The sequence below is a fragment of the Rhinichthys klamathensis genome, unplaced genomic scaffold, assembly GCF_029890125.1.
Source record: "Rhinichthys klamathensis goyatoka isolate OS25496 unplaced genomic scaffold, OSU_Roscu_1.1 h1tg000325l_1, whole genome shotgun sequence".
Lineage (NCBI taxonomy): Eukaryota > Metazoa > Chordata > Actinopteri > Cypriniformes > Leuciscidae > Rhinichthys > Rhinichthys klamathensis.
Window position 1 is genome coordinate 3,183,425 of NW_026606840.1, and position 13,049 is coordinate 3,196,473.

The 13,049-nt window shown below is 38.3% G+C and overlaps 1 protein-coding gene across 4 annotated transcripts in view; it reads left to right on the plus strand.

The window, feature by feature from the left end:
• wdr17 (WD repeat domain 17) overlaps positions 1-13,049 on the plus strand; it is a 42,429-nt gene that overhangs the window by 12,446 nt on the left and 16,934 nt on the right. The window contains exons 1-17 of one of the 4 annotated variants that reach the window (XM_056271809.1): positions 365-593; positions 1,522-1,650; positions 2,385-2,568; positions 2,812-3,042; positions 4,225-4,476; positions 4,679-4,801; positions 4,898-5,085; positions 7,719-7,887; positions 8,002-8,090; positions 8,239-8,321; positions 8,444-8,530; positions 8,652-8,816; positions 9,762-9,964; positions 10,288-10,437; positions 10,522-10,652; positions 10,733-10,858; positions 10,986-11,141. In XM_056271809.1, the coding sequence (XP_056127784.1) occupies positions 549-593; positions 1,522-1,650; positions 2,385-2,568; positions 2,812-3,042; positions 4,225-4,476; positions 4,679-4,801; positions 4,898-5,085; positions 7,719-7,887; positions 8,002-8,090; positions 8,239-8,321; positions 8,444-8,530; positions 8,652-8,816; positions 9,762-9,964; positions 10,288-10,437; positions 10,522-10,652; positions 10,733-10,858; positions 10,986-11,141 (2,511 nt within the window). In that variant the 5' untranslated portion in view covers positions 365-548. Of the gene's footprint in view, positions 1-364; positions 594-1,521; positions 1,651-2,384; positions 2,569-2,811; positions 3,043-4,224; positions 4,477-4,678; positions 4,802-4,897; positions 5,086-7,718; positions 7,888-7,998; positions 8,091-8,238; positions 8,322-8,443; positions 8,531-8,651; positions 8,817-9,761; positions 9,965-10,287; positions 10,438-10,521; positions 10,653-10,732; positions 10,859-10,985; positions 11,142-13,049 lie in introns of those variants that run through there. The other 3 variants (XM_056271808.1, XM_056271810.1, XM_056271811.1) reach the window with 3 other exon arrangements.

Consider the following 13,049-nt stretch of genomic DNA (forward strand, 5'->3'; position numbering starts at 1 on the left):
CCTGTTTTTTAAATCACATTTTAAATGTACATTTTTATCAGTAAAATCACAATTCGATTTTTTCCCCTAATTACGGTGCACTGTCTTGCTGACTGTATGTGCAATGTAGGCTGTGTAAGTTTGTGCATGTGACGTGTTGTGTTGTGGTCGTGTATACATGCTGGACAGAGGAGCATGTTAATCATTAGGCAAAAGGGAGCACCATTAAACACCTTTGAGGAGGCTGTGCAGGGGTGAGATGAGGTGTGTGGTTGCACGTATGTCAGGGAGGGGGGTAAGTGAGGGAGTTTAAATGAAGGGATCTTGCTGTTGCCTGGCTACCGGCAGGAGCTGTTCCATCACTCTCGTCTCCAGCCACCTCTCCCACACGAGCAGCCTGCACCAGTCAATGAGCAGGTTCTCTTTCTCTACCCCCATTTTTACATATACATGCACTCACACATTGGGCAACAGTCATACACAGACTATTGAAACGGCTATTTTTCTTGTAGTCGCTATTGCAGAGCCCTGTTTGGCTTTGCGTCTGTCAAGGCGAGAGGATAGCAGACATGGAAAGCCTGTGCTGTTTCAGCAAATATCACAATGAACCAAAGGTAGGAGCTGCGTGACGATCTTTAAGTCATCTGATGTAGCCTTATCACTTCAAATGTAAAGAAGAGAGAGCTAGATCAAACAGAGGGTTGTTTTTCGCTAGTGTCACCCTAAGGGGCCGCTCACACTGGACACGTTCTTGTGTTCAAAAACAGATAGACGCAGTGCAAGCGGAATGGAACAGAATGCAGGTGTCTTGAGACATGCATTTGAAAGTGTTTTTTTTTTTTTTTTTTTTACTTCACATGAATGAGCTCAAAGGGTGCTTTTAAGTTGTGAGAGAGAGAGAGAACATTGAGGTCTACATAACAGAAGTACTGGTAAATCTTTTATTTCGTATTGTGATGCACATCAGAGTGAAATGGTTTATCCATTCCAAACAGGAAAAAAATGTTGGGTGGGGACATGGTTCTATCTATCTGTTGTTGATTGGATGGACATTGTAGTTGATTGTAAGAATGGGGCGGGTTTAAGTATTGCACAAGTTAGTGTTAAGGTTATGCGTATTTGGCATGTTGTCCGAGGTGAGGGCTGGAAAACTGGAGGGATGCTGGAAAACTGTCGTGGGACAGTATGTCTGCTGTATATACTGTATGCCTCCTGTCGTGCTAATTCAGTTGATTAACTGAATGTGCTCCTCCCGTGCTAATTTGTTTGATAATCTGAACATGCTCCTCTCGAACTTTGTCAGTAAAAAAAAAAACATTAAATGAATGTCGACATACATCAGCAGAAGATCAAGTTAAAAACATGCATGGATAAATCGCTCACAGTAACATCAATCAGATGCTTTTAGATAAAGTTACATTTATTTCCATGTCAAATTTAATGTCTGTTTTCACAACTGCAACAACTGTGCTTTTATTATAAATGCTGAGACCAATGGACCACATCACAGATCCTTATTGCCGTTACTGTCTCGTTGTCCAGGTAAAGATGTCTCAGGTGAAGCAGGTTGGCCTGCTGGCCGCTGGATGTCAGCCCTGGAATAAAGACGTGTGTGCTGCCAGTGGGGACAGGTTTGCGTATTGTGCCACGCTTGCTATATATGTGTACCAAGTAAGTGCAAACTGTTTGAATATGAATTATAGTAAACAATGAATGGACTGTTAATAAAGTAAATTGCTCTCTCCTTTTTTATTGACAAAATTAACTTAAAAGGATAGTTCACCCAAAAACTAAAATTTCGTCATTTACTTACCCTTATGGCGTTCCAAACTCATAAGACTTTTGTTTATTTTCGAAACACAAATGAATGAAGATATTTTTTATGCAACCTGAGAGTTTCAATAAGAGTAATAAATGATGATATATGCATATACATATAGAGCACAACAAATATGGTAAAGGGAATGTGTTTGTCTCGTGTTTTCTGTGAGCGTACAACTTTGGGATTTTTCTCTGGGCAGTGCGTTCTTAGACCTGTGTCTTGCAGTTGCGAGGCATGGTGTCTGGATCCTGACACTTTGATCTAGTCTTGGTTCAGTTTCAATGTCGGGGTCCTGACATCCATGCTCCATGCACTTCTGTCTGTCTTGTTTTCTGTGCGAGCACATGGCTTTTGTTGTGTTTGTTTTGACTTTTTATTTGTTTCTGTGTGCCATGTGCTCTTCTGTCTGTCTTTAGTCTTGGCCACGCCCTCTTGTTACCTGACTATTGGTTCATTTGCTCCATCTGCTCTCCCCGTGTTATCCTTCTTGTTTGCTGCCCTATTTATTCTCCTTGGCTGAATCCAAAAATGTGACTAATGTGACTTTTTATGTTATTTAACTGATTGAATTGTGTCTTTCCAGCTTGATCACAGATATAATGAGTTTAAGCTGCGAGCGATTATGTCTGAACACAAGAAGACAATCACGGCTATTTCGTGGTGTCCACACAACCCTGAAGTGTTTGCTAGTGCAAGTGCTGATAACCTGCTCATTATTTGGAACGTGGCCGAGCAGAAGGCCATTACACGGCTAGATAACACCAAAGGTACCACTGCCCACACACCTATTGTAGTGTCCTAAGAAATACACACCAGCTCAAGACACATATTCCACCTGACAGCATGTGTCTTTCAAGACACCACTCAAAATGCAAGTTTTTCTCAGACTAAAGATGAACAGTTTTTAATAATTTTAACTGAATCCTAAGATATTTTGTATAAGAAACTCTTTTTGTTTATGACTTTTGTTTATGTGAGGTCTTAAACTTGTCTAAATGGATATTTCCCAGGTATCCCAGCTTCTCTAAGCTGGTGCTGGAATGCAGGTGACAGCGTTGCGTTCGTATCCCACCGGGGTCCTCTGTACATTTGGTCCATCTCTGGGCCTGACTCAGGAGTCACTGTGCATAAGGAGGCTCACAGTTTCCTCTCGGATATCTGCCTGTTCCGCTGGCATCCATTGAAGAAGGGAAAAGTGGTGTTTGGACACACTGATGGCAGTCTGTCCGTCTTTCAACCAGGTACTGTAACTGCTTATGTTGGTTCATGTGTTAATGCTAAGAACATGTAATTCCAAACCTTTATGCATTTATTTCTTCTGCGGAACACAGAATATATTTTGACGAATGTTGGTAACTGCTACATCGGTGGCAAAGATGAGGTAAGGCGAGGATCTAAATGCAGCAAATGTTTATTAAAGAAAAACATTAAAAAAAAGAAAAGATAATCCAACCAGGGACCAGGAACATAATCCTGAACAGGAATGCAAACAGCAAAGTCAACGACTGACTTAAACACAGGGCTATAAATACACAGGGAACCTTACAAGATGACAAGGAAACAAGAACACCTGAGGGAACAATAAAGAACTAATCAGGGTTGCTGTTGTAACAAACAAGGAAGCTAATGCAAAGACAGGGGAACACAAGACAGGAATCATGACAGGAAATTAACAATTTTGGTGATCAATGAATTCCATTTTATGGACAAAAAAATAACAAAACACTGAGACATTTTTCAAATATGTTCTTTGATTGTAGCATAGAATAAAGAAAGTCATACATGATTTTAGACAACATTAGAATGAGTAAATGATGGCAGAATTTACATTTTGGGGTGAACTTTTCCTTTAATAAAAATAAAATAAAAATCTAACATCAACAGAGATTTAAAAACAACAATAATATAACTAATGATATGAACTATATCTAGATTATATAGAGTTCATATTATCGACTTTTTTTCCCTCCACCACTTTCTAAAGAAGTTGCCTGCCAGCTCCAGCATTTTTTTATCATATTCACTAAACTTTCATTTTAAACTTGATGAATGTGTAAACAGTATACAGTCAATATACCATAATAAAGTACAGAGCATCTGCTTTTAAACAAACCAACAAACAAAAAACATTTTATTCCAGATTATTATTATTATTATCATCACATTGGCTTATTGCGTGTAAGCAGTCTTCTATCCGCTCCTCCCTCGTTTGTTTCGGATCCGTAGTTGCTGCACTATTTCAGGAGATGCGTAACTGCGCCCCCTACTGTATAACAGTGAAAACATAGGTTAAAAGGCATCCATGGTGGGAAAGTGTTGTGTCATAAATGATGGAAAATAGTGTTAATGGCAGGGAAGGAGATAATAGTGCCCAGGTCTAACCTGAACAATAACATGCATTTATTTTAATTATATCACCTTAGGCTCAAAGAATCAAAAGCACGTACTGCGGCCCGAGTCGTTAGAAGGCACAGATGAGGAAGACCCCATCACAGCTCTGGAGTGGGACCCTCTCAGCACAGACTACCTACTGGTGGCCAACATGCACAATGGCATTAGACTGCTGGACTCTGAGTCTCTATGCTGCATCACTACCTTTAGTTTCCCCAGTGCTGCTGCCTCCGTGCAGTGTCTGGCCTGGGTGCCCAGTGCCCCTGGCATGTTTATCACAGGGGGTAAGATAAACACACACAGAAGGGCCAGTGGGAAATAGTAGTTTTAAGCTTTAGACCAGCTTTGATCTGATTTTAGAACTATCATTTAATTATTAATTACATTTACAGTTTGGGGTGTAGATTGAAATGGAATGCTCAGTCATATTTGCATATTCGCATCAGTTAAAGTTTTTTTTTTATCTTATTATATTGAATTCTCAAGATTCTCAAGTTGGTGTGCTAAGAGTTTGGAACGTATCAAGAGCGACACCTCTGGATAACTTTAAACTGAAGAAAACCGGCTTCCATGCACTTCATGTTTTAAATTCCCCGCCAGCAAAGAAATGTATGTGGTTTCATGTTCACCATTTAGCACTTATGTAAATGTGTTTGTGTACGGCATCATAATGACTCATATTGATTTTGGTGTTATCGCTCTCAGCCTTTAGCTCGAACTCCCCTTCCAAGAATCACTACACCTCCTCCACTAGCGAGGCTGTGCCTCCACCTACTCTTTCACAGAACCAGGCCTTCTCCCTCCCACCCGGGCACGCTGTCTGTTGTTTCATGGATGGGGGAGTTGGACTGTATGACATGGGTGCCAAAAAGTGGGACTTCCTGCGGGATCTGGTAAGAAAACTGACATGTTGTTACCTGTGGACTAACAAACAATGAAAAACCCTGAAATGATTATTACACTTTTTATTTTTAAAGGTGACCTATAATTCAAAATTGAATTTACCTTGGTATAGTCAAATAACAAGAGTTCAGTGCATGGACATGACATAGAGTGAATCTCAAACTGGACTGTTTTCGCGTTCTCATTTAATTCACGTTTATGAAAAACACCCCTGAAAAACGGTCGGTTCTCCACACAATACCGACTGTGACGCAATAGTCGGGATCATTAATATGTACGCCTCCAAATATTTGCATAATGCCAGCCCTCAATGCCAGGCGGAACTGCGCAGCCGAAGCATGGCAGTTGCTCAGTGTGGATGTACACATGAACACAAAAGTATTTTTTAGTTCCTTCATCTGAGCCTCTGAAGAAACAATGGGTTAATTTTATTTTCTCTGGAAATTTCCAAACATTTCACCGACTGTTTCCTCAACTCGGGCCAATACAGAGCTGGCCTCGGATCGAGCTACCAAGCAACACTTTCTGATGTGTAATTGTTCAAGTTCAGACAGGTAATCTTTCTCTCAAAATCGTTCAATACTGTTTATGCATCAGTAAGTCAAGACAGTGACTAAAATATCAGCTTCACATCGTTTCTTTTAGTAGGATGAAAATAATCGTATTTAAATTGTGAACAAATTATATACAGAAAGCGATCAAAGAAAAATCTTTCCACACAGCGCGAGTTTATCTGGACACTTGCCAAACTCGTTATGAAATCAATGACGCACGTTACTGCACAACGAAGCTCTTACTGTATTTACATCATCGTGTTTGCATTGGTGAAAGCAGAGAGAGTGCAGAAACTGCTTTGCAATGATAAGATCTTCATTCTCGCGATCAACACACTGTCATCTGCTCAATGCTCATCACGGCAACATTTTATGTGATGGGAATAGATCTAAATACTTTAAAAACATCTCACGATTCGTTAATCTCGATAGCTGTTATAGTAAAAACGTATGATAGCAGTAGTAAAAGTATTCGGGAGAGAGTTTCACATGTAATGCGTAGCTATTTCATATGCAAGCATGTCAGCCAATCACAGCAGTGGCCGCAGTTACACTGAATCCCACAGCAGACACGCCCCTTCAAACAGAGTGTTCAAATCAGAGGCTAAAAGCAGGCTAGGAAAAATGCCATTTATTTCTAAATTATGATTATTTTTTATCTAAAAAACATACTAACATTATAAGGGTAACCCAGGAAACATTATAAAATAATAAAAAAAAACATTCTAGGGCACCTTTAATATCTACACAAAAAAACATATTTTGTAAAAGTTAGCTGTAGGTTATCTTATTAATAAAATTAATGTATTCAAGTAAGCACCAATGGCTCAAAATGATGCATTTATATTAGTCATTCTGCTTTTGAAGTGGTGCCCTTTCGTCCTAGTGCTGATCAATTCAACAAGAGTTCATGTTGTTTTCTCAGGTAAACAGCTCTTGTAGTTGCCTTGATTGTTGTTAATGACGGAAAATGCAACATAACCTTTTCACTCCATGGTTAAGTAAGGAATAATTGACAACAGGCCACTGAATTATCATAAATTAATGCACAACTGAGGTGATAACGCACCCGCAACACAAAGCAAAATGTGCAGACCTCAGGTGTCTAATTTTCCGAAGTGGCCCTGCAATAATTTTCAATAATTCAACTGTCTGAACTCAATTATTTTGTTTATAACATTAATACATGTACTTAAGGTTATCTCAGGACTGTGCAGATCTACTTCCTTTCACTTCTGATTAAGCATCCTGTTTCTGCCCAACGTTTTAGCCACATACATCACCACATTTTTTTTTACTGTATTTCCTTTCAATTTTCACCCTGCTATTGCAGCACTTTCGATAGATATAAAAAAATGTTCAAAGAATAAAGGAAATTAGCTTTTCATTTTATATTTTCAATTTTAATTTTAGTAATTTGGTTATGTGGTTTTGTCACTTTTATTAGTTTGTGAGCGTTGTTTAAATATTTCTATTTAGCTTTCATTTATTTCAGTTTTAGTTTTAGCAGTATTACTATTAATTATAAAATACAATATTTATTTTATTTCAGTTCATTTTCAAAGCAACGTTTTTTAAAAAAAAAAACGCTTTTTTTTTTTTTTATCTAATATTTATATTTGTTAACACTTTGTTTTGATAGTCCATTCTAGACATTCTACTAATAATAAGTAAATTTGCAACTACATGTCAAATACCAGTCATTAGAGTATTAGTAGACTCTCTGCTTAATATCTGCAAAAGGTGGGGACACACCAAACCGACAGCCAACTTTGGTATATTGCCTACGTCAGGGCCTAGTTGCAAATTAATGAGAGTTAGTTGACATGTATAGTTGCAAATTGATGAAAGGTATTTGACATGTAGTTGTGAATTAATGAGAGGTAGTTAACATGTAGTTGCAAATTAATTAGGGGTAGTTGACATGTTGTTGCGGCTTAATTTAGATTAAAAAGTTTTTAAGACTTTAGTTTTAGTTAACAATAACAATGAAGTCATCATAACGGTTATTTAATTATAATACAATCATGTAAGGTTTTTATGACTTTGTGACATTGTTTTTGTCACAGGGTCATGTTGAAACTATCTTCGACTGCAAATTCAAGCCAGATGACCCAAACATTTTAGCTACAGCTTCATTTGATGGGACGATAAAAGTCTGGGATATAAACACCTTAACTGCTGTGTACACATCTCCGGGAAATGAGGGAGTGGTGTACTCTCTGTCCTGGGCCCCTGGTAAGAACGGTACACACTATTAGAACAGCCCATGTTACCGCTGCAGTTTCAGACAGGTTTTGTTTCTGTGTAACTCTTTCCTTCATTTCTATGTTTCACTGTAACCCAAAGGAGACTTGAACTGCATAGCAGGAGCTACGTCAAGAAATGGCGCCTTTATTTGGGATGTTAAAAAGGGAAAAATGATCACAAGATTTAATGAGGCAAGCATTATTATTTTTTTAAGGATACTAATTATTTAGAATTAATATCTCTAATTTATGAGATTTAAATAGTTATTGTTATTTTAATTTTGATTGCACAATCGTAATCATCATGAGTCTTTATTTTTTTACTGGAATTGTGTTGCAGCATGGGAAGAATGGTATTTTTTGTGTTGCTTGGAGTCATAAGGATTCCAAAAGAATAGCCACATGCAGTGGAGATGGATTTTGGTGAGTTCATTTTTAGTTTTGGCTAACATTCCCACAAGCCTTAGTCCATCCATGTAATGAAGCCATATTGTCCTCATATTCATAGACATGATATTGTTACTTTTTATTGTGTGTGATTTCAGCATAATTCGAACCATTGACGGCAAAGTGTTGCACAAATACAAACATCCAGCAGCAGTGTTTGGCTGTGACTGGAGTCAAAATAACAAGTATGTGATCAGTGTAATCAGATACACAAACAGATGACAGAACCTTTTTACCAGTATTATTTTCTCTTGCCATCACAATTATAATGAATGCATTCTCACTCTCTCTCTTTCACTATTGCAGAGATATGATTGCCACTGGCTGTGAAGACAAGAATGTTCGAGTCTATTACTTGGCCACCAGTTCAGACCAGCCACTAAAAGTCTTTACAGGTCACACAGCCAAAGTATTCCATGTGCGTTGGTCACCTCTCAGAGAGGGCATACTGTGCAGTGGCTCAGATGATGGGTAATCATTCAATTCAAATCTCCATTTACACTCTTAACTACCGCTTTGTATAGGGCCAGTAAGATTTTTTTTTTTTGAAAGAAATTAACACTTTTATTCAGCAACTGTAACCGGTGGCTTGCGATGCCAAGCGTGATGCGTAAGGACACATTCAATTTATCGAAAGTGATTGTAAATATTAAGCAGCACAACCATTTTCAACCATTATTACTTGAGCACCACCAGCATATTAGAATGATTTCTGAAGGATCATGTGACACTAAAGAGTGGAATAATGGCTGCTGAAAATTCAACTTTGGCATTACAGGAAGGCTTCTTTCATTTCAAACATTAAAAAAATCTTACTGACCCCAAACAGGAGTATACATGTTTTACTAGCATTACAAATGATCATTCTCAAATTTACCTTGGGACTTTTTTTTGTGGACTTAATTATAAAAACTTGAATAATGAATTGAAAAAAAACGAATAGAATAACTAAATACAATTATAATGAACATAGTATAACTAAAAGAATCATTGAATCAATAAAGAATCATCATAGCTTTTATTTACAGATTTTGTAAAGTAAAAAAAAAAGGTATTATGTTTTCTTTATGTGCCTTATTGTTGGTAAACTTTAGTGCTAATGAAAATATCTCACTGTTTACTTTAAAGGTGCAATAAATTGTATATAATTATTAGCCTATAAACTCACCCTAATGGGAGCCTCTGTGTTGAGATCACATGATCATCCAATTTATATCATCTTGTTCTTAGAAACTTTCACTTGCAGAATAAATAAATCATGGCTGACAGTGAATAGGGCATTTCTACTATGGCACTACTAACTGTGAATTTGTGCATGAATTTGTCTGAACGTGTCAGTGCCCAAAACAACATAAATATGACTGAGTGCACCTTTAACTTCATAAACGGATGTGTATATGTGTGTATGTTGACTAGGACTGTCCGTATCTGGGATTATACCCAAGATGCTTGCATTAACGTGCTGAGTGGCCACACTGCTCCAGTTCGGGGTCTCATGTGGAACACAGAGGTGCCGTACCTTTTGACCTCAGGGAGCTGGGACTACACCATCCGTGTCTGGGACACCAGAGATGGCACCTGTCTAGACACTGTATATGACCATGGAGCTGATGTCTATGGTAGTGTATTAAATGTATATGCTGCAGACAAAATGATGCTGTCATCCTTTCTGCACTTTTTTTCAAAGAAATGGCTTATTTAATTGATACATTTTATACATTGTTATTTCTAGATACAGTTAAATGATTTAAGTTCTGTAAATGAAGGCAGGAAAAGCAGAACACTGCACAGTTAAGAGACCTAAATATGTAATGGGAACACTTATTTTTGTCCAAGGACTGTCTTTTAGTAAAATGTATCATACAGTAGTAGGGACATCATTTTGTGTCATTCCATACATACATTATTTATGCAGCCTTGTCAATCATATGAAATCCCCCAGGTCTAACATGTCACCCCAGCCGTCCATTTACCATGGCTTCCTGCTCCAGAGATTCCACGGTCAGACTTTGGTCACTCACTCCTCTAATTGCTCCCTTAGTGGTCAACATCCTTACTGACCACAGCTGGGATGACATCATTGGCAGCACAGGTTAAAACACAAGCACATATTATATACTGTTTGCATGGATTGGTTTTGTAAAGAAATTAAACCACATGTATTTCTTGAGAGTAGATCGCGCTATGGTTCCTGGAGCCCATCCCCTCCTGTGTGGAAAAGTGTCCAGAGATATTAAACAGGAGCTGGATAAACTCTCTAGCGACGTGCGCATGAAGAAGCTCAGATGGTTCTCTGAGTGTTTCTCAGTAAGTAAATCTCAACACAGAACTCTCACAGGAGTTTATTTAGAAGTCTAAATAAGGGGTTATGTACTCTGTCTTTGTAGCCACCTGGAGGGAGTCATAACCTGTGGGATCTGGTTGCTGTAATCAACGGACAGGATGATAGTCTTCTTCCACAGAACTATGGGCAGGGCATCATGCATATGAAACACCTGGTTCGCTTCAAAACCGTGAGTGAATAAACTGTGATGTAACGTTCTAATAGTGGCTTTTGATGCATATTAAGTTTTCAATACTTGTACTGGAGTTTTTATCTACTTTTTAAAAATTATTTTACCATGTGTCCCTTCCCTGTAGTCTGAAGCACAAGAGCTGACCATAGTAAAGATGTCAAAGTTTGGGGGTGGTATTGGAGCCCCTAGTAAAGAGGAAAGGCTCAAGAATGCAGCAGAAATACATATCAGACTGGGACAAATCCAAAGATATTGTGAGCTTATGGTGGAACTGGGAGAGGTAAAATCTATAAGATTTTTTAAAAAAAATTGTAATGTCATTTTCTGAAATGTTTTATATATACACTCACCTAAAGGATTATTATGAACACCATACTAATACTGTGTTTGACCCCCTTTCGCCTTCAGAACTGCCTTAATTCTACGTGGCATTGATTCAACAAGGTGCTGAAAGCATTCTTTAGAAATGTTGGCCCATATTGATAGGATAGCATCTTGCAGTTGATGGAGATTTGTGGGGTGCACATCCAGGGCACGAAACTCCCGTTCCACCACATCCCTAAGATGCTCTATTGGGTTGAGATCTGGTGACTGTGGGGGCCATTTTAGTACAGTGAACTCATTGTCATGTTCAAGAAACCAATTTGAAATGATTCGAACTTTGTGACATGGTGCATTATCCTGCTGGAAGTAGCCATCAGAGGATGGGTACATGGTGGCCATAAAGGGATGGACATGGTCAGAAACAATGCTTAGGTAGGCCGTGGCATTTAAACAACTTGTTACCACTGTGCAGGCTGGTGGTGGTGGTGTAATGGTGTGGGGGATGTTTTCTTGGCACACTTTAGGCCCCTTAGTGCCAATTGGGCATTGTTTAAATGCCACGGCCTACCTGAGCATTGTTTCTGACCATGTCCATCCCTTTATGGCCACCATATACCCATCCTCTGATGGCTACTTCCAGCTGGATAATGCACCATGTCACAAAGCTCGAATCATTTCAATTTGGTTTATTGAACATGACAATGAGTTCACTGTACTAAAATGGCCCCCACAGTCACCAGATCTCAACCCAATAGAGCATCTTTGGGATGTGGTGGAACGGGAGCTTCGTGCCCTGGATGTGCATCCCACAAATCTCCATCAACTGCAAGATGGTATCCTATCAATATGGGCCAACATTTCTAAAGAATGCTTTCAGCACCTTGTTGAATCAATGCCACATAGAATTAAGGCAGTTCTGAAGGCGAAAGGGGGTCAAACACAGTATTAGTATGGTGTTCATAATAATCCTTTAGGTGAGTGTGTATATATATATATATATATATATATATATATATATTTAATTTCTTGGATTGTCAATATATATTTTAAAATGTTTTTTATAATAATTAGTCAATGACATATGCTGATTAAGTAATCTAATTAATCACATATCAATATTTGCTGATAGGAGTTTAAAGGAATAGTTCAACCAAAAATTAAAATTATCCCATAATTTACTCACCCTCAAGCCATCCTAGTTGTATATGACTTTCTCCTTTCAACCGAACACAATCGGAGTTATAATAAATAATATACTGGCTCTTCCCAGCTTTGTAATGGCATTGAATAGAGGTTTTTGAAGCTCCAAAAAGTGCATACATTCATCATAAAAGTAATCCATATGACTCCAGTGGGTTAATAAATGGCTTCTGAAGTGAAGTTTTTGTAAGAAAAATATCCATATAGAAACTATAATCACTGGTTTCTGGCAACGGCCATACACGCGTTCACAAGAGAGTCGAGTTCCAGCAGAGGGGTGACCTCTGACCCAATGTATGACGTAGCTCCTCTTCTTTTATATCGAAATCCTCTTACATTTTTCTTTTAAACTTCCAGTTTTAGACTTCTAATTCGTGACCAGCATTTTGTTTTGCTCTATCCTCTGCGCTTCCGCGTTCATCAATTCTCACCTATGGTCACTCTTCCGCCGGAACTCGACTCTTTTGTGAACACGTGTATGGCCGTTGCCGGAAGTCAGTGATTATAGTTTATACAATTTTAAATGGGAATATTTTTGCAAAATATCTTGCAAAAACCCACCGCTTCGCTTCAGAAGGCATTTATTAAGCCACTGGAGTCATAGGGATTACTTTTATGATGGATGGATTAGCTTTTTAGAGCTTTTTATTTAATTATAAAGCTT